Genomic DNA, 21,597 nt, shown 5'->3' with positions numbered 1-21,597 from the left:
ATCATAGAGTTGTGACTGGAAAATTGAAAGTAGGAAAGATTGAAAGACCCCCATTAAGAAGAGAGAAAAGAATTAAAGTATGGAAGTTGAAGGAGAAAAGCATACAAGAAGAATTTCAAAGGAAAATAATACCCTTGGTACCCAGGACGGAGGTGGGGAATGTTGAAGATGAATGGAAAAGATTTAAGGAAGCACTGGTTGGATGTGCAGATAAGGTATAGTACATGAACCTTTTCTTGAGCCCTGAACTCCATAGTGCTGAATGGGAACTAGGCCTCAAGAAAAAGTTCGCGTAGTATATGTGGTAGAACATCAGGAAATGTGAAAGACAAAGAGACACACTGGTGGAATGATAGGGTAAAGATTAAAGTGAAGGAAAAAAATTGCCTGGAAAGCATGGAAAACATCTAGGACTGAAGAAAGTAGAAGAAAATATGTGGAGGCAAAGAATTTGGCCAAGAACGTAGTGGAGGAAGAAAAGAGGAAAAGCTGGGCGTCATTCACACAGAAATTGAGAGATGATATGCAGGGCAGCAAGAAATTACTGTATGGTATCTTAAGAAACAAAAGGATAGATCAAGTTAACACCAAATTTGTGAAGGATGAAGGTGGCATAATATTAACAAAGCCAGAAAAAATAAGAAATAGATGGAGAGAGTATTTTCAGAAGTTGCTGAACATAAGAACTGATGACAGTCATTCAATGGATAACCAGGAAGGGCAATTAGTTGACGAAGAAATGGATAAAGAAATTGCAATGAATGAAATTGAAATGGAAGTAAGAAAGATGAATGAAAAAACTGCTGGAATAGATTAAATTTCAGTGGAGATGATAAAGGCAGCTGGAGCTGTTCGCCTGCAGTGGACATATCGGGTTCTCAGGAATGTCTGGGAGAATAAGGAGGTCCCTGAAGATTGGCAAAAAGGAATAATCATCCCAATTTACAAGAAAGGCGATAAAGTTTTGAAGAAGTACAGGGGAATTACTCTAATATCCCATGTTGCTAAGATAATGGAAAGGATACTGGAAAGTAGAATAAGGTTGAGGGTTGAGAATCAGATACAGGAAAATCAGTTTGGTTTCAGAAGTAGAAGGTCAACAATAGAGCCCATTTTCATTATGAGACAACTAATGGAAAAGCAATGGGAGTACGGGAATGATATGGTGATGACATTCATTGACACTGAAAAGGCATATGACAGTGTCCCCAGGACTAGAGTTTGGGAGAGAGTAGTGCAAAAAGAAATTGGACAGGGATTAATAAAAATGATCATGGCATTGTACAAGGAATGTTGTAGTTGCGTGCAAACACAAGTTGGCTCAAAATAACTAGTGAGATGAGACAGGGAAGTGTTCTATCACCAATCCTGTTTACAATAGTAATGGATGACATCATGAGAACAGCAAAAGCAGCATACGGGGGAAGGGAAATGAACATGTTATTATTTGCAGATGATATTGTGATTTGGGGAGAAGACGACAGGAAGGTTCAAGAACAGTTGAACGTGGTGAATGGGAAGATCGAAGAATGTGGATTGAAAATGTGTAGAAAAGAGTAAAACTCTTGTTATGACTAGAGGGGAGAAAGAAGGGAAAGGTCAGATTAGACTTGCAGACAAGCCCCTGGAAGTAGTGGAGACGTTCAAATACCTGGGGAGTGAATTAATGGAGAATACTCGACTGAATGCTGAGATTAGTAAGAGGATTCAAGCTGGAAGTTGTTTCTATCATAGTGTGTTATGGGACAAAGATGTGCCAATGGAAGCAAAAGATACTATGTACAAGATGTATTACGTACCCATAACTTACGGAGCAGAAACTTGGACAATAACAAAGAAGGACGAGAGTCGAATACAGACAGCCAAAATGAAGTTCTTGAGGAGTATGATACAGAAGAGTAGAAGAGAGAAAATAAGGAATGAGAAAATCCGGGAAGAAATTGGAGTGGAAAAAATGAATGATAGAATAGAGAGGAGCCGATTAAGATGGTTTGGGCATGTAAAGCGAATGAGTGACGAAAAAATGCCAAAAAAGGTGATGGAAATGCAAATGCAAGGAAGGTGGATGACCATGACTGAGATGGAAGGATACAATCCCACGCAGTATTATAGAAAGAAGCCTGGACTGGGACACAAGTGTTGGAGGAGGAGTGGTGGAAGGACCGAAGAAAGTGGAGAGGAACCATATTTGCCCCTACCCGGCTACAGCTGGACAAAGTGAAATGATGATGATGATGAGCATTTTAGTCAGTTTTTGACGTATAAACAAAAATTCACACCACCAGTTTTCTTTCAGGTCTGAAAGGGTTATTTCCAAGAATCAATTCTTCAATATTTCAAAAATTAATTCCAGTAATCTTTATGAGTCAAGGTTTCTTGAGAAAGCGGTGAAATGGAGCTTTTACTGTACTTTGTAATGATCATTAGATAGGTTATTTTATCTGAAAACGAGGTTACAATGCAGCAAAGCGACTACTCTTCGAGTGCAATGTACCTTACATATGTTTACCTGTTCTCAATGAAAACCTGTGCACAATGGATAAAACCTGTGGTAAGGTGCAATTCCGTTGTGTACAGGTTCCACTGTACATATTTTTGAATTCAGGAAAAAGTGAAAAACCAAGAGGCAAATTTTCAATGACTTTTCTAGTCATTTTAGGGAGAGTATTCTTCTGGTAAACATTTTTCAATTTGATGCCCCTATGACATTCAACTTGAACCTTTCTAAACAACAATTAAATGACCCTATATTAACGTATGCATCAGAGACTTTGACAATGACAGCAAGAGATGAGAGTAAAACTCAGGCCAGTGAGATGAAGTTCCTGATGAGTATGGTAGGGAAGACAAGGAGAGACAGAGTAAGAAATGTTGAGGTCAGAAAAATGATACGGATAGAAAAACTGAGTGATAGGATGGAGAAGAATAAATTGCGATGTTTTGGACATGTTATGAGGATGGAGAAGGGCCTAAGAGGGAGGCCCTGAAGCAAGATGGACTCTTGTCAAGAAAAAAGAAGACTGGACTGGAATACAATTACTGAAGAGGAGTGGTGGAAGGAGAGGCAACAGCGGAGAAGTACCATCAACACCCCGACCTTGCAGGAGCTGGACAAGGGGAAATGAAAATGATGATATTGAAAAATATAGAAAAATCCCTTATTTATGTAGCTGTATAATATATGATAATGTTGCAGAAATTTGCATCTCTTATCATTAATGGAGCACAAGAATTCTGCATGAAGAACTCTAAAAACATTGAACTGAAAAAAAGAAATTAAAACTTACCTTGTTAGCAAATTTAATAAAACTCCTGCTAGAAACAGCATGGATCAATTATCAGACAGTGCTATCAGCAATTAAGAGAAATTTCTCTTCGAGATTATGGGTACTTTCAGAAATATTAGACAAAAAATATATTTCCTAACAATTCTTGAACGACAGATAGCACTGAACGGGCATGATTACCATGCATTGCATTTTAGATATAATTGAAATTTAAGAATTAATTTAGCAAATTAAGGTTAGATTTTTCAGTAAAATAGATAAGCAAAGCTGAACTGCACACCTTAAGTACATCTGCTGTCTAAAAATGAGAGCAGGATAGTGAAGGAGAACTGGGATTGGGTGTAAAATCAACACAATCATATCCAATTATCTCCATTGCAAGATTTAATGTTCTAAAATGGCTGGATGTTCCAAGTTTATTAAACATAATTTGAAAACAGCCATGTTACATGATTTCAAAGGGGGTTTTGCATTAACCATACACAATACAAAGCATTGATCACAACGAGTTATACACAAGGTTTTGCTTTTTGCACCTTCCTCCAACTTCATATAATCTTCACTGACCATTTTTCAACCTTTTCAAAATAAACAATTTTTTCCACAACAATGACCTGTTATTTCTAGAGGTCAAAGGAGGAAAAAGAAAAAAAAAATCCTTAAGGTTTACTGGATCTATATTGATGGCGACAAGAACACGAGGGGGCAATCTCAGGGCTCACCTTAAAAATACACAATAAAAACTATAAATAGGCCAGTCTTCTTGGGCGATATGCTCCACAAAACCATGGTAACTAAATCCTAGTCATTTTAGGTCAAGAACCCCAAGAGAGGAACATTCAAATCCAGTGTAAGTTTGATAATCACAACAAGTTATGGTAAGGTAAACCACAAAACACTCTCCAATAACCTCAAAATGCACGATTAATGTAGTAATAAAATTCAAGTGAACAGTTACCTTCTCCCCATCTGTATAATTATGACTAATGGGATTTTCGATAATATATTCAAAATACAACTGCACTTGGGCAAACCAGTGTTTGCTTTTCGCATTTGGTAGTTGACAACAACATAAGCAATGGGTATGTCAGTGGACTGAGTACAGTTATCCCACGAGTCTTGCATTACAGACAAGATTAATTTTAGAGAAGCATTAGCTAGTTCTACAAATGAAAAAAGAATATGTCAAATTCAGAACGGAAATGTTGTCTTTATCGTTTAGGGGCTAGCACTGTTAGAGCAAAAGGAACAATCATTTTGAACATGTAACAACTTCACGAACGATAGATTCGCCAGTATCTTACCTACATCACATGCCTTTGTGAGATCCAAAGAATTGAGAGTAGATGCATGGAGAACATACAGTCAAGTGTTGGCTAGTCATTGCAAGAATTCTTCTAGTTCAATAAGGATCATGAGCCACGAGACCTGTAGTTTTTATGAGGAATCTGAACCTCAGGAATGCAATCTGAAAGGGTCTCATGTAACGACCGAGATTAGAACTGCCACTTGGATGGGATGCAAACAGTGATGTCATGTCCAATCATAAAAAATTAAAAAAATGTTACAATACTAGTGAGAGAAGGCATAGTGTTCAGAGTAAAGGTATGGAAACGATTTGGAAAACAAATGAATGAATATGAGGAAACAATGTCCAGACCCCTGCGGGCAGGACAGAATGGTTCCGAAATGTAACTGGACCAAGACAGGGAAGTGTGCTGTTGCCGTTGCAAGACAACGGTGTTGACTAGAGGAGGAAGTGACATCCCATATTTACACATAACCGCAGCAGGATGCATCGTATTCTATCGAACAATCTTCTTTGGGTAATATATCAACAATATTGTTTGATAATTCCTAGGGTTTCTGAAAACTGGCTTATTTCGGCTATATATTAATATCCGTATGTATATTAGCTGCATGTGATGTGGCGAGGAAAAAACCAACTGGTTGTCAGGAAGGCAAGAGTGGAAAAGTTTTCAGACAGAATGGGGAGAAATAAACTGAGATGGATCAGACACATTAATAAGAGACAGATTAGAGAAGGATACCACAGTAGATATGGAGACTAAGATTGAAGAAAGGAGAACAAGGTCCAGACTACGATGAACGGACTATGAAGAACAGTATAACAAGGAGCCTTCTATTCGTGCTTGCTCAGACTGCTACAGAGGCTGTTTAAAACTTATTTACTATTTACTCTTGACCACTCGTCTTCTTGCTGTGACCCATTAGCACATGCAATAAGTGAACTAAATGCCTAACCATAGCATATCACTGTTATTTTCTACAGTGAATAGAATAATGCCAAGGGTTGAAATATTCTGCAAGCACCACAGAGCACACTTTAACGTGTACAGTAAGTTATTTAAGCATTATCGTTGAAGACCTCGACCAAATAAATTTGTTCATGCAGCACAGTTGTAAGTACCATTCGTGCATTGTAAGGGTTCGAAATATATGTTTTAAATTGGGATAGTAAAATATGTAAACTTTTAGTTTTCCAACAGGTGTTATAAAAGAAACACTATTGAAAGAGTGTCGTTTCAAGTACCTAGGATGGGATCTGCATGCAGATATCAAAACCAGAATCAGCATTGCGAGAAGTACGTTTCTGAAATTAACATCTCGTATGCAAATGTGCCCTCCAATTTGGAACTCTGTATATGTAATGAAGTGTTATGCATTACCAGTGCCACTATACGGTGTCGAGGGATGGACACTATAAAGGATTTGTCAATTAATCTACAGTAGGCCTTTAAAATTTGGATGTGTCAGAGGGTGTTAGGATCCTATGCGTAGACCACAGCACCAATGAGGAAGTATTATCGCCACACTTTATCTTTGTGCATTTGTGTACGGGGGTGAGGAGTAAGGAGAGAGCTGTCCCGGTTCCGGTAGTGCTGCCAACTGAATGAAAATGAAATCTGAATTGAATTGAGAATATGATCGATCGATATGAAGTTTCTAAACCGTTATTATCTTAAGCCAATAACTGTGTCACATACACATTATATAACATTATATAACATTTCTCGATGCGAATCTTGTTCCTAGCATGAATTCTATAGTTTGGCTTTGCTGTGTAAACAACAACAGTACTAGTACGTAAAGTGTACGACAGATGTCGCACAACGATGCTTAAGCGATTCATAGTTTGTGTTTCAAAGGTTGCCAGTACAAATCTCGAAGATTGCCGAGGTCGACCGATTCAGCACTAGGGTGTAAATGCACCAAGATAAAGTGTGCTGATAATACTATGTCATGCTGGAAAATCATGGAAAGTCCTAACCCTCCGGAAACACGAGAAAGCACCTTATTTTGATAACATCTTCCAAAATGACAATTACAGCCTGATACATCTGATCATAGGAGGGAAACGTGGGTGTGGGCCTAGATGACGATCTGTATGCAGAACCTGCAACTTTTGTTCGACGTTCAAAATATGGCAACTCAAATGGGCAACACAAAATAGGAAAAAGAATCCTCCATGATAATTGTCAAACCTCTGTCAGGAGATGGCAGATTAATTATATTTCCTGTAAAAATATCATGTCTAAGCTAATCTATTGAGGGTTATTATATTCATAAAGCTGATGAACATCTTGTGGAACTTTCACGTGAATCTACACCTCAAAATTAGAATTCTACAATACTATACGATTTCCGTCTTATCACATAATATTTTGTGGAGTCTTGCTGAAGAGACTCTAGAATAATAAATTCCTTCAAGCCATGGTGTTGCCGCCATATGCTCCAGACATCGTGGATATATCACGTCTCAAATGAAACTATGCTACGCAGAATAAATAAAGGAATGGTGAGCACAGACACAAAAAAGAAATGTAAAGATCAGAAAGAGGACTGGAGTTTCAAAACTACAGAACAGCAGAGAAACAAGAATCCTGAAATGGTATGGAGACATGATACAAATTGAAGAAGACAAAATTTCAAGGAAAGTTTTACAGAGAAATTAACAGGAAAGAGATCATAAGGAAGGGCTCAAGAGGCAGTTGGATACAGTGGCAGAGATAACCTGATCCAGTAGAGAAATGGAAACAGGAAGTGAAGAAAGAGAAGAATGCAAAACGAGAAGTGCATCTCCTTCAGCTCATCACTGAAGGAAATGTCCAGGTTTCAGAGGATCTGGGAGAAGGCAGACTTCATGGTTCAAAAATATGCAACAGTGGTCGGACATGACATCTTCACAGCTGTTCTGAGTCAGTGACAAAGTATTGTGGAACAAGATGAATGCCAATGTCCACTGAAGACAAGGCACTAGAAGAGATGATATTTTGTGTAATAGCTGCATTCTGGTTCTCCAAGTATATTTGGCAGGGGAAGAAGCCCTTTTATGAAATGGCTACTCATCTGCCTGCCATGGCAAAACTATCATCAATGTTTCGTCCGGTAGAAATGCTGGACAATTCCTCAACGTGTTTTAATCATTAAGAGGTTCTGTGGTGAGTTGAGACTGTCCCCCCCATGCCATTCACAACCATCAACTATACACTCTATCACCACATCATCAAGTTTTGCATTGTTTCAGTCAATTCAAGACAAGATGCAGTCTTTCATATGCTCAATATGAGCTAGGACATTCAGAATTCCTTTACTTAATACATTAGACTAGGGAACAACAATACATTGTATTCATTTATTATCTGCCAGTGATTTAAAAAAAATGCAGAGATAGATTTTTCCTAAATCTTTACTTAGATTGTAAAAATCAATCATCTTCCCCCAAGCCCTACATGGGTGTGTTTAAGGGTGTTTGGTTTTTTTTGGTTTTTTTTTTTTTAAGGATTATGTACGTACATGTGAGACTGATCATTTACTGTAAGTTCTACTTGGTTTCATTCTCCCCCTATTTTGTATGACATTTTTTAAATTTTCCACTAATGTTTCAAAGACTAAGAAAAAAGTGTCTCCATCATTGGATTATTACAAACTCTAAAAAATTAAAAAAGAAATAACCACTGCACTGGAATTTGAGCAAAAACATTTCAAGCTCTAAAGGGGGGAAAATAAGAGAGAAAAAACTATAGAATAGAAAGAGTTTCTGCATTAAAAGAAACCATATGAGGTTTCAGAGAAATATCACCAATAATGCCACTGTTCTCGTTCTTTGTTTTCCGTCTCAAATACAAATGTGTGTGTCAAATAAAGTTAATAGTCAAATCAGCCAGTCAATTCTATGTATTATTACTATTTGGTATGCATACATGCTATAGGTTTTTTGGGTGAAAAACATGCGTACACAATGAATAGTAACAAACAGAACTAACCAGCTGACTGAATGTTAACTTAAGCATCCTCTTTTAAATAGTGTATATTGCCTCGAACAAAACTAACCAACCGACAGAATGACCGAGAGAAATTCAGGAAAAACAGTTCTTCCATCTTTTCAATCCTATTCTTTTCCCCCTCATTACACGATGATATAAGATTACAGCTCCTTTATATTCTTCTAGTTTGGCCCCTTGTCCCCTACCAATGACATTTTTTGATTACCTATTATGATTATTATAATATACACAGTTCTTTCCTTACCCTTTTTTTTAATAGTATTTATGTCCTTCCCCATTTTCAACAACAAAAAATCATCCCTCCATCATCATCATCATCATCTTCATCTTCTCTTACTCTTCTAATTCATAAGATTTATTCAGTCTCAAGAGGCAAACATATTGAAGTTAAAAAATAACAAAATAGTATCTTCCCTTATAATATTATAGATAATATATACACATTCGAAAAACCTAGCATTCTAGAGTTGAGTATTATATTATTGGTTTACATGAATTACATGAAGGAAAAAAAAAAGCTAATGAAGCTCCAAAGCGATAAATGGTGTTGGAATACTCAAAAAGTGCAGAAATGACCATCTGGTAGATGCATATGTAGAGAATCTAGAAAGCAAGCTCCGTCTGCACAAATACTATTGCTGTAGCATGCCACTGACAAGTCACTGGCACCACTTCTGGACAAAAAAAGTTCAAGATAGTCGATAAATTACAGTCTTATCTATTTCTCCAGTACAGGGAATGTTTAAGCAGCAAACATCTGTTCTCAACTTCGTGAAATGTATGAAGAAAATGTCATGTAAGACTGCATACTGCAAACATAACTCAGGATCTCACCAAGAGATTTCACTGCATAATATTTGCAAATAAAACACATGGTTTTCATGATATCATTATAGAATATAAAAACTGGTTCTCAACAATGATAAGTGTGTTAAGGATACCACACCTTTGAATACATTTTAAAGTTATATTTCATGTTCTTTCATTTGCCCGAAAGGTACGAACATCACAATAAGCAAGAAATAATAATGATGCTTGTTGTTTTATGGGGCCTAACAGAGAGAAATAATAATAATAATAATAATACTTAAGTAACACTGCTTTATTTCATACTGGGTGGTCTAAAATTAACTCAATTAAAATAACTTATTCATTCTGCTAGTTCAATTTCTCCCTGAAATGTCAAGAACATGCACAGTGACAAAATAGTATATTACTTTTCTGTAATGTGACGAGCTATTAAAAATGTAATGAATTATAGATTTTTCATTAAATGCAAAGTACCTGCATTTGTGAAATGTTAAAACATCAAGTGTTTGATGAATCTCTCTCCATTCATTCCATAAAATTACAGGGTTTGCAACATCAGACCTCTAATTTAAGAAGTTTATGACAAAAGTGTACCTAGACCATTAAAAACTTGTATGTTGTGATTCTCATACTCCTCTGGCAAAGGGAAGTACATTAAATATAATTTTGAAATTCACGTATTCAAAGATTTTAACATGTGCCATGCAGTGCAAATTAAATATTGTAGGAAAATATTTTTTTCACATATTTGGAACAGTTAAACGGAACTTACTCTCTGGATAGTTGTATACTTAAGATAAGAACATTAAAAAAAATATATTGAAGACATGTTTGCAAAAGAAACACACAAATTAAAAGTTGTATGGCAAAAGAAATCAACAGAATATATATGAACATATTTTAATGCCAATAACATCCAGTCGAAATCAATCCACATGACAGTTCATAAACTCGACTTATCGAGCTATATCGCCTACTTCTTAATAAGCTTTCTTCTCTTAATAGTACATTTATACCAAGTATATTTAATTCAAAAACTAACTTAAGCCAATTTGAAACTTAATAAAAAGATTAAGCTTAAGAAAGTTAAAAGAAATTAACGAGATTTCTAAACGGGTTGTTTTTCAAAAATTTAAGGAGTATTTCTTCATCCACAAACCCTTTTTTTTAAACAGCAGCTGGAATATATCGAACACTGACACAACACACAATATTTGGTCACTCTCGTTTGTGGTCGGAGATGTAGGTTTCCTTTGTGGGATGGTTCGATATATTGCTGTACCAGGGAGCACACTGTTACATCACTTAAGAGAGAAAATCAGAGAAAGCTAACAAAATTTTAAAATTCATTAATTTCATTTGTCTGCTTTGCTGCTTTTTCTTCCTTAATATCAATCTTCTTGCACTTTTAACAAGCTTTGCCTACCTACAAGAATTCTACACATTAAAAAAATTAATTGATAATAATAATTTTGATGATATTGTAATGGTGGTATTGAAAAGGAAAACTAGACAACATATAAAATGAACCTTTCCCACCAAATTCAAAGTTCTGCGCTAGTGATATTAGCCACTGCATGGATACAGGAAGAGAGACAGTGGCGAGAGAGACAAAACAGTTGACTAGCTTACAGTACCAAGCTGGCTTAAAAAATATATATTTATACATGGTAAATTTTTGAGGAGTGGGATGTGTTTTTGGGGGGTGGGGGTAGGGAAATGTAGTATTATTTCTTTCCTTTCTTTTCCTTGATATACGATGGAAAGGAGCTCAATGTTTATGACAAGATGCAGATTTATTTTATGCCTCACAAAAAATGTTAATCATTATGGCATCACAAATTGAAGAACAAGGAGTCCAAGCCCAGCAGATTGTACCGCTGGCAGGTTTGTAGTTACTAACTGCCCGAGTTGACGATGGTGGCTGCTGGGGGAGGGGCGGACAGCAGTTTGGCTTGTTGAGCCTCGGGATGGGGGAAGAGCTGAGAGTTACCGCCTCCAGGACTGATCAACTGTTTGCTGAAACAGCTACGTAACGTGTCCTCGATCAACGTTGCGATCTTCTCTCGGTCAGCCTGGAAAACAAAGACCCCCAGCATATTAATACTACACTACCTTACCCTTCAAAGAAAGCTTAACCCTTAAATGCACAGCATTGCATATATGCAAAAGAGAATTTACTTGCTTGCTATATTTGTTTCAAGATTTTACAAGTGTGCATTTATTTCTACCTTGCAGACAAACGAAGTTAACAATCTTTCATTTTATGATTTGTTTTTTTGCTAATCAGCTGGAATGAAGTGTAAATTTTAAACGGTTAAGGTAAAACAAACAAAATATTTAACTCAGAGAATTCGTGAGCCAGGACATCCCTAAAATTGAAGTGTGGCAGTAGCTACAATAATCATACAACTTAACATTTTGACTGATGCAAATAAATATTTTAATGAATAATTTTTTATATATCTTTATGATAATAATGTATTACATTTAGAATGAAAAACCATCATTATTAAAAGAAATAATAAACTGTGCATTTAAGGGTCAACACCAGATTTTTTATGAACTCTTGTCCAAGTGCCATCTGGCCAACATTCATATGGTGAAAAATAATTTCCACCATGGGACTCAACTGGCTAACCACGGTGTCAGACCCCAAGATGTTGATGCCGTAACGATCATGGCCATCAGGCAGGTTCTGAGATGCACATTTTTATGCTGGTCTCTTGAAGTTTCTCTCCTTTATCACATAACCAATGACACGATCCAGAGGACGGGAGTTGTACCAAGACAAGAAGGAAGGATCGTCTTCTATCAAGTAATCCCATTTTAAAGGAATAATTATTTTATTAGTTAAAGTTGATACGGAACAAACATGATATTCATCAATTGCATACAATTATTTCACTTGAAAATGCATCAGGAAATGCGATTATATATTTACAGGTTAATCCTTCAATCTGACAACCAACAATATTTGAGTTATATTTTAGATTCCTTCTTTTTCGCAGAATTGGCACTGTGAAACATTTTCGTCCGCTGACAATTGTTCAGGAAGATAACTCGTTCAAACTTCCGAGAACAACTTCTCTTATAACTTCACATCAAGTGAAGAGCAATTAACTGAGCTAAGAGATAATTTTAGCAAATATGCTGAAGTTCAGACAGAAAAAAAAAAAAAAAAAACACCACCAATGAAAATTTTTTAGTTGGAAAACACTTGTCTTCTCTTCAACTACAGCTGTATCATGCCAACATGAAAATAAAGAAACTAGAAATGGAATTAAAATATCAGAAGAGACAAATGCAGCAATATGATAACGCATATCTGTTCCCCACAAACACAAAATGTTCATTTATTTTACAGCAATTTGCAAATTTTTTTTTTTGCTAGTTGCTTTACGTCGCACCGACACAGGTAGGTCTTATGGCGACGATGGGATAGGAAAGGGCTAGGAGTGGGAAGGAAACGGCCGTGGCCTTAATTAAGGTACAGCCCCAGCATTTGCCTGGTGTGAAAACGGGAAACCACGGAAAACCATTTTCAGGGCTGCCGACAGTGGGGTTCGAACCTACTATCTCCCGAATACCGGATACTGGCCGCACTTAAGCGACTGCAGCTATCGAGCTCGGTAATTTGCAAATTATGGCAAGAAATCATTTAGACGGTCAGGAAATGTAGGAAGCACTGTGTGATATGGGAATTAATTTTCTTGAAAGGGTACATTTAAGCCAGGAATGTATAGTATGACCAATCCTTGTCCCGTTTCTCTATGGGGTCGGATATGAAGCGAGACGAATCTTTGTACCAAATTTTTATGACCGGTGCCCTTTCTGACATCAACCTCATCAGAGGAGTTAATGAGATTAAATGAATGATGTGACGGGAAGGGAGAGGGCGAAACCTCGTGTTGGCACATAGGCACCAAGGACTTTCTGTTCAAGGCTTTACATTTGTATCTGATGCACGAATCACTATCTGTGATATATGCCCTGACTCCATATGAACACTGTGGGGAGGTTTGGAAGTGAAGCCAGGCTTTTAACATGCAATCTAATGATAAGAAATTGTATGCCAACATTCAGATGGTGAAGATTTATTCAACCACCAAGACTCTAATTCGCTAACCATGGTGTCCAACCATATAGACTTGAATGACGTCAGAACGATAATGACCACCAGGCAGGCTACATTTATGCTAGGAATAATTTGTTTAAATTGTGTTTTTGTTTTTCTTTTTTTTCTATTTGTTTTACGTCACACCGACACAGATAGGTCTTATGGCGATGATGGGATAGCAAAGGCCTAGGAATAGGAAGGAAGCGGTTGTGGCCTTAATTAAGGTACAGCCCTAGCATTTGCGTGGTGCGAAAATGGGAAACCACGGAAAACCATCTTCAGGGCTGCTGACAGTGGGATTCAAACCCACTATCTCCCGAATACCGGATACTGGCCGCACTTAAGCGACTGCAGCTATCGAGCTCGGTGTTTAAATTGTTGTGATACAATTCCTTTAGTAAACCGGCAGTTTAAATTGTTATCAAGGAGTACATTTAGTGGCTGCATTTGAGATGCATCATGCAAGACAGGTGTGACGGATGCATCTTGTTAAAGAGAGACTCATTAGAATATGAATGAATGGCGTTGAAAAAATGTGGTCTTCTACTGTTGATAAAATGTCAACTGTTACAGTATTTTAAGGAGCTGGACACACGCTTTGGTAGCAAAGACACTTCTCAACATGTAAGAGCCCTAAAGAATAATAATGCCTCCTCCCAGAGATGTCCACTCTGTAAGATATGAAAGAGAACAATTTATTGTGCTTTTTGATATGCTGCTTATCTACGAGTACTTGTGACAGAATTCCTGTAGGGTACTTTATGTCTAAAAGAGTTCCTAGAATAGATCAGTACTAAAACAGGTGGAGGCTTTGTGGTTTTAAGATTAGTTGCGGAAAAAACAAATGCAAGTATGATGAGAAGATTATCCAATTGGAAGAAAATAAAACCCCGAATATATCATTGATCCAGGAGACCCAGGCAGACCTATGTTTCTGGCTTTCAACTACTCCGTATATTGATTAATTATAAACTATAAATTTCATTTTTGTTCCATATTAAAGTGCAATTATAAGAAATAAATTGACTTAGTGCTTGTTCTCTACCTACTACTCTGTTTACATTGACTGCCTGCTTCCTCCAGCAAGTCAGTGCTTGTTCTGCATCAGACATCAGATATACTGTACATTTCACTATAGAGGTGAGTCTAAAAATAAATTTTTCTCCTTTTTAATTTCTTTCTATATGTTTATTCATTCCTAATTCTGGCTATCATTTTCAGATTTACTTCTTTGTCTGAGGTCCTAAGTCAACTTAAAGACATCGTATTAAGACAAGAAGATCATAACCATAATTTTTGTTATTATATTTATTTTAATGTTATAATTATTCATGCAACATTGTCTTCGTCAGGTATACATATGTTTTAGTTATCACATAATCTGTTTAATTTTTATTTGGCTGAAGATGGTCACTAAGTGGCTGAAACTGGTCCCAAGACTGATGTAATATTTACTTGATATATTGTATTGACATTCCCGTATATCCTGAAGAACAAACCGTATTTTCTCGCATAATTAACACCCTTGCATAATTTATACATCTCAATATTTTTGGGTCCAAAGTGGAGAAAAAGAAATGTTCACATATTTGACACACCCACTTCTTCGAACATTCATCACGCAAGTCTGGATGCGTTTCGAAATAAAGATCTCAACTACTCAGATAGCAGCCTTCCTATTGCAAAATCGGGTATTCCAAATACCTGGCAACGTGCTATTATCAGCCGCCAGGAAATACCACTGCACTAGTTCAGTGATGAATCAGCGCAGAAGTGACTAGCGACACGCTATATCAGCCTGGTACAAATGTATTTTACGAGTGTTTTGGGAACGAGACATGAGTTTTCTATGATCTCAAAATGGTTTGTTAGTCCACAGTGAGCAAGAATTTGAGTAATGCTGCATCATATAAACTCGCGGTGATCAGTTACGCCGAAACATATGGGAACAGGGCAGTGTCCGAATACGTGTGCTACCGCGGTAACAGAGAAGTGCACTTCAAGCAACCAACAAATCTCGTAAAGCATTTCGCAGACCAAAAGGCAGCAAGTTTCTGAAAGTAGAAGAGGATCTGCTTAAATATATGATTTCGTTACGCAACGTTGATACGCCGTTTCTCAAGAAATACTGTATTTTAAAGGACGAGAAATAGCTGTTGCACATGGAATCAGCATCTCGGATATGAAGGTTAGCCGAGGCAGGATGATTACTTTTATGAAGAGAAATGGACTTTCTCTTCGAGGAAGAACAACTTTATGCCATAAAATGCCAAATGATTTCAACAAAAAAGTAATCGACTTTCAATGCTCTGTCATTGAGAAGCGTAAAGTGAAGGAATATTTACTTTCCCAAATAGGAACTACAGGTCAGACGCCATTCAGTTTCCATATGCCACAAAGTTGAACAATCGACAAGAAAGGGACATAGAGTGTTATCGCACGCACTACTGGAAGTGAAAACCAATTATGTACTGCAATGCTTGCTGTAACAGGTAATGGCAGAAAGTTTGCACCTTACGTTGTTCTAAAACGAAAAACAATGCCTGAAGTGAAATTTCCGCGAGGGATCCAAGTTTGTATCCAAGAAAACGGGTGGATGGACACGTCACTCGTACAAGATTGGAACGGTTTGGAAAATCTCTTAGGGTCCCACCTTCGATGCCCGACTCTTCTCGTGGTTTTTTTTTTTTTTTTTTTTTTTTTTTTTGCTAGGGGCTTTACGTCGCACCGACACAGATAGGTTCTTCTCATGTTGGACTGTTTTCTTTTCTTGTCAGTATTTCATTATTATGCACTTACTTGAATTGTACTTTTATGAGTTTATGTTTATTTCACTTCAGGGTGTATTGCCAGCTCGTAACGGGAAGAATATTTTCCAGTATCGATACTTCAAATCCACATGTCCAACTTACCTTATGTACCCTACTTCACTTTTCAGAAAAAAAAATTCACGTCAGAATTTTGCGCCAAATGACGATAACCGAAAATGACTTGAACAAACTGTGTGTAATTATATTTGATGTACCTTTCAAATGTACTGTAAATGAATCATAAAGAATTTTTTTAAATATTTGAATTCCTTGAATAATTTTGATCAGAAGTTTTCGTCTTTATTTTTCATCAAAAAAGTGCGTTAATTTTGCGAGAAAATATGGTTGATACAAGTTTTTCGCCTCTTTGCAGGTGGTGGTGGGCTACTTGGAGGTCGCTTAATCATCTGAAGAGTGGTATTGGAAGATCTAGGGACAACCTCAAAAGGTGGGGGTATTTAGAAAAATAGACAGAACTTTGTGACTGTGGGGAAATACAAACTACCCCAAACATGTATAAGTGTCAAATATGTCCTGTCCAGTGTACACTTCAAGACCTCGTTCCAGCGACGAAAAGTAGGAAATTGCTGTTGCTTGGATGGACTCAGTGTGACTGCATGAAATATATATCTGTAAAGTGTCATGTATTTTATGTAATTGTAACTTGTATGTTTATGTATATGTATATTTCTATTGTATTAATGCTCTGACATGAAATAATAACTCAATTCTGAGATTTTCAGGAAGGAGTTCATCAACTACTTCATCCGCATTGGCAAAATCAGAAGTCTCATTTCCATTTATTCATCAAAATTTCAAGCATTCTCACTATCTAGCACTACCTTAGCATGACTGAGCTAGAAATTACTCTGTTTTATAACCGTCATTGAGAAACATTTTTCAACACAACAGTGCCCCTAAACATTACGCCGAGAGGGGACGCCCCTTTCTTGACGAGAAGTTTCCAGAAAGGCAGCACTATCGCCAACTTGAGAACCTGGATTTCTTTCCATGAGTGTTTTTGAAAGGAAAGTGAATCACAGTCATGTGGCTGATTTGCGTGCTTTGCTGCATGTGCCCAGATCGCCAAGGCGATAGGACTAGTCATATCGTAGATGTTTTTGAACGTGTGGCAAGAGATCAATTACTGCTTAGACACAAACCTATACTACAAATTATGTTCACTCACCTCATTGATGAAACCAAAATGAACAAGCTCCTGAGCAAGTAAAAAGGATGTATCTATCTCGGACACCAAGCATGTTAGCTGACGATTCATCTTGTCATCCATTCGAAGCAGAATAGTCATCTGGGGGAAAAGACAAATAAGATAACTATAAATTTACAATTCACAGGCTCAAACAATGTGCAAAAGAAGCTCTTATTTTTATCAGGGACGGCTCGTATTTGTAAATTAAACAACACAAAACCTTCAATCTTATTCTCTCAATCTCTACTCACCGGAAACCAAACTCGCACAAAAGGGTCCGTTAGTCCTTGGGTATGGGGCTACAATATATGGGCAAATAAGAATTTGCTAATCAAGGACGAGATTCTTAAAACTACGTTAATGCTGTCAACAGGGTCTGTAATGATAAAGAGGTTGTGTTTACCAGAAGTTCACAGCTTTCTTCCTTTGGCTTGATGTTACACATCATGTTCACCACACGACGGTTCTCTACGTCCAATGGCTCGGGTGTGACAGACTTGACCGATTCTGCAAGTTCAGGAGAGATGGCTCGTGGACGGGGAGGGGGCGGCTTATGGGCAGTGTAGGCAGTCAGGGGGTAGATTCCAAACCTGCAACCACAAACAACAAAATGTTGCTTATTGGTCAATACTAACAACGTATGAAGCATGATGCAATTTTGTATCATGGGGCAAATATTTGAATGGACAGGACACGTAGAATAAAATATGTTATATGGACATAGGTTCGGAAACGCTTTATTTCGACGTTAGATCTCATTTTCTACAACTCTACATAGTACATTAATCATGGGAAAATACATGAACAGAACTTGCTAGCGTATCACAGGGAACTCTTTCTTATGAAATGTTCAAAATCACTGATTACATGCACCCTATTGTTACACACTGTAAAGTACATGTACGTTCCTGCAACAAAAGTGTATTTTAACCCTCAAATGGTGGTGTAACTTTATGTATCACAAGTGGTATCATGGGGCAGAATACTATAGCACTTTTGATATGATAGTGAAAAACACATCAGCCCTACATAAAATAGTTATGAATATAGTAACACTGCGTTTAGCATTTGTATTTGTCCAATAACTTTTCAAACCAGACTTAAGGCATTGAAGGGTCACTTATTTGCAGTTCTGCAAAAAACAGACCCCTCTATAATGTGTTCGCTTGGCATGTGCTGACTGTGAACTGCTGCAAAGGTAGACAAAATGGCCAAGAGAACAATGAACAGAAGTGAGGGGTATACAGACTTACTAGTATTGAAAAGGAACACTCACTTTTTTTTTTTTTTTTTAATAACCTTTTCTCAGGAGCCACTAAGACATTTAGCAATAAAGTTAAGTGGACTTTTCAATTACCTGGAGCTACAAGGAAGACTTGCATAAATACCTTATTTTCCCCTAAAATGTAAGTAGTGTATGGCACTAACCACTCTCTAATTTTTGAGATACAAAAATGCTTTCTTTTCAATAGAACTATGATACAAAGCAATATCTTCCATAACAATTGTACACTGCCTGAGGAACAAAAATGCTTTCTTTTCAATAAAACTATGATTCAAAGCAATATCATAAAAATTGTACAGTACCTAAAGCTGTTAGAAATTTGAATTTTTAGATGGGTTTTCTCCTGTTGGTTTTATGTCACACCAGCGCAGACAGATCTTATGGCAATGATAAGACAGGACTGGGAAGGAAGAGATTGTGGCCTTAAGTTTGCCCAATGTGAAAATAATAGATACCCATTTTCAAGACTGCCGACAGTACGGGCCCCACCTGTGGGTGGGGGCAGTAGAATACACGCACGATAAACCCTGCCCGTTGTAACAGGCAACTACAAGGGGTCCCAGAGTCTCTTAACTGGGGAGCGTGGGTTGGCGACCTCGAGACCCTTACCTGAGTCCTAGCATTTCTTCCATTTACTTGTGCCTGGCTCCTCACTTTCATCTATCCTATCAGACCTTGCTTTGTCAACTCTTGTTATTTTCTGACCCCGACACTATTAGGTTGTAAGACACAGGGAATCTTTAATTTCCACACCCTTTGTGGCCCTTTTCTTTCTTCGATTGATACCTTAATTTTTCAAAGAGTCTGACCCCTTCGATTTTTTTCTCTCTGATTAGTGTTAATAGAGGATGGTTGCCCCGTTGTACTTCCTCTTCAAACAATAATCACCACCACCACCACCACCAGTAGGGTTCGAACCTACCATCCCCTGAATTTAAGTCCACAGTTACGACGCTCAAACCAGGCAGCTAATTTGATTAAATTGTTTCCATTCTTAAAATGGGATTTGTTGCTACTTACATTCTGCTGATGAACTAAGATAAGTTAGTTAATATTATGCACGTAATTTGCGCTAGTTGATGGGCGTTCACCTACACTCCAGTACATTTTTCTTCTTAAATGCTTTGAAGCTGGTAGCACCCATTTTTCCCCATCTTCCCCAACTTTGTTTCTTTTTTTTCTTTTCTTTTCTTTTTTATACAATTTGCTTTACGTGACATCGACACAGATAGGCCTTATGGCGACAATGGGATAGTAAAAGGCTAGGAGTGGGAAGGAAACAGCCGTGACCTTAATTAACATGCGAGAGATCGCGCCCATGGCAGTTTGCCGCACTTTTAAAATATTTGTTAATAATTTTGTTGCTAGCCGAGGGCTTAGGGCGCTCGTTTCATCCCTCCCCTCCCCGTCTCTTGCCTGATGTTTACTGTCGTCAGTGTATTACCTGCTGCGTTCTGGAGTAGTTTAAGTTTTCTTTTACTCTCGCATCTGCCGCGGCATATTGCCTTCGTGCATTCTTATACAACTGCATTTCCAAGAAAGTTTCTTAAGTAAAGTTCATGAGGTATATGGTGGCTTTCAGTGAAACGTGGTGCTGTAGTTTTATCTTGAATTGTGACTAAATCATTCATTGAAATATACAAATGCAAACGTTGAGGCAATTTGCTCACACGCGACCTCTCGCGCTCTTTCGCTCTTTAAAAACTCGCATAATTTTACCAGATTTTGCAAAAAAAATCTATCAGTTTTTTTTACACTGAGAAAATATTGTTATTGGGTAATTATGTTATTACTAGTTGAAAGGCAGTTAAACAGGGTACATATTTATATTTTTATCAGAGCATTCACTGAAAAAGGAAAATAGCAGCTCATTCAAATATTAAGCATGTGCAATTTGCCTTCGTGTGACCTCTCACATGTTGAGGTAGGTACAGCCCCAGCATTTGCCTGGTGTGAAAATGGGAAACCATGGAAAACCATCTTCAAGGCTGCCGACAGTGGGGTTTGAACAAACTATCTACCAGATGCAAGCTCACAGCTGCGCAACCCTAACCGCACAGCCACTTGCTTGGTAAACTTTGTTTCTCTAGCTCAATGCCACTGTGACCATTGGTCCATATGTCTATCAGTAGTCAGAACACTGAGCTTGGGACATTCTCCTCAAAGTGCTACTTGTTCCTGTCATGCAATGACAAAAACTTGCTAACTTTGTTCCTGTCATGCAATGACAAAAACTTGCTAACTTCCAACTAATATTTCTAGATTTTACACTTGCATAAGACACGGATGGCATATAGTGGTCAAACAAAACTCTGCGACACCGAGATAAGAGTGTTATTAGCACAAGAATTTGAAGACTGTGTTATCAGTGACGAGGACGAAGAAGTGATAACTGATGAAATAAAACTGGAAACCAATTTAGCTGATTCATAGTGGGAGTTTCTACCTACAGGTGAAAATTCTAGTGATGAAAATGTAAAAAAGTGCACATCATTTAGCTTACATAGTCCTTCCGCCATAAAGTGCACCTGTATATACACTCGTAATAAAAATGTTTTTTTTTCTCCCTAAAGCCACAAATTTGGGAAGTAAACAATACGTATACACATTCTAGCAACTCACCCTCAAACTAGGTCGCAGTCATCAACGTCTGGAATGTTTAAATGGCTATATCATCCTTCTTCACAACCTAGCATCAAGTCTAAAGTCGGTAAAACGAGGCTTTAGAAGAGCAGCTGATAGTTCCACGGATGAAGAAATGACTCC

The 21,597-nt window shown here is 37.5% G+C and overlaps 1 protein-coding gene across 2 annotated transcripts in view; it reads right to left on the bottom strand.

Moving 5' to 3' along the window:
* Positions 1 to 3,648: 3,648 nt before the first annotated feature.
* Positions 3,649 to 21,597, bottom strand: part of Madm (MLF1-adaptor molecule) — a 367,777-nt gene continuing 349,828 nt past the window's right edge. For both annotated transcript variants that reach the window (XM_067156994.2, XM_067156995.2), the window contains 3 exons: positions 17,950 to 18,136; positions 17,526 to 17,645; positions 3,649 to 11,481 (listed from right to left, as the gene is read on the bottom strand). In XM_067156994.2, the coding sequence (XP_067013095.1) occupies positions 11,305 to 11,481; positions 17,526 to 17,645; positions 17,950 to 18,136 (484 nt within the window). In that variant the 3' untranslated portion in view covers positions 3,649 to 11,304. The remainder of the gene's footprint in view (positions 11,482 to 17,525; positions 17,646 to 17,949; positions 18,137 to 21,597) is intronic.

The sequence above is a fragment of the Anabrus simplex genome, chromosome 13, assembly GCF_040414725.1.
Source record: "Anabrus simplex isolate iqAnaSimp1 chromosome 13, ASM4041472v1, whole genome shotgun sequence".
NCBI lineage: Eukaryota > Metazoa > Arthropoda > Insecta > Orthoptera > Tettigoniidae > Anabrus > Anabrus simplex.
This window is presented reverse-complemented; position numbering and strand designations above follow the sequence as displayed.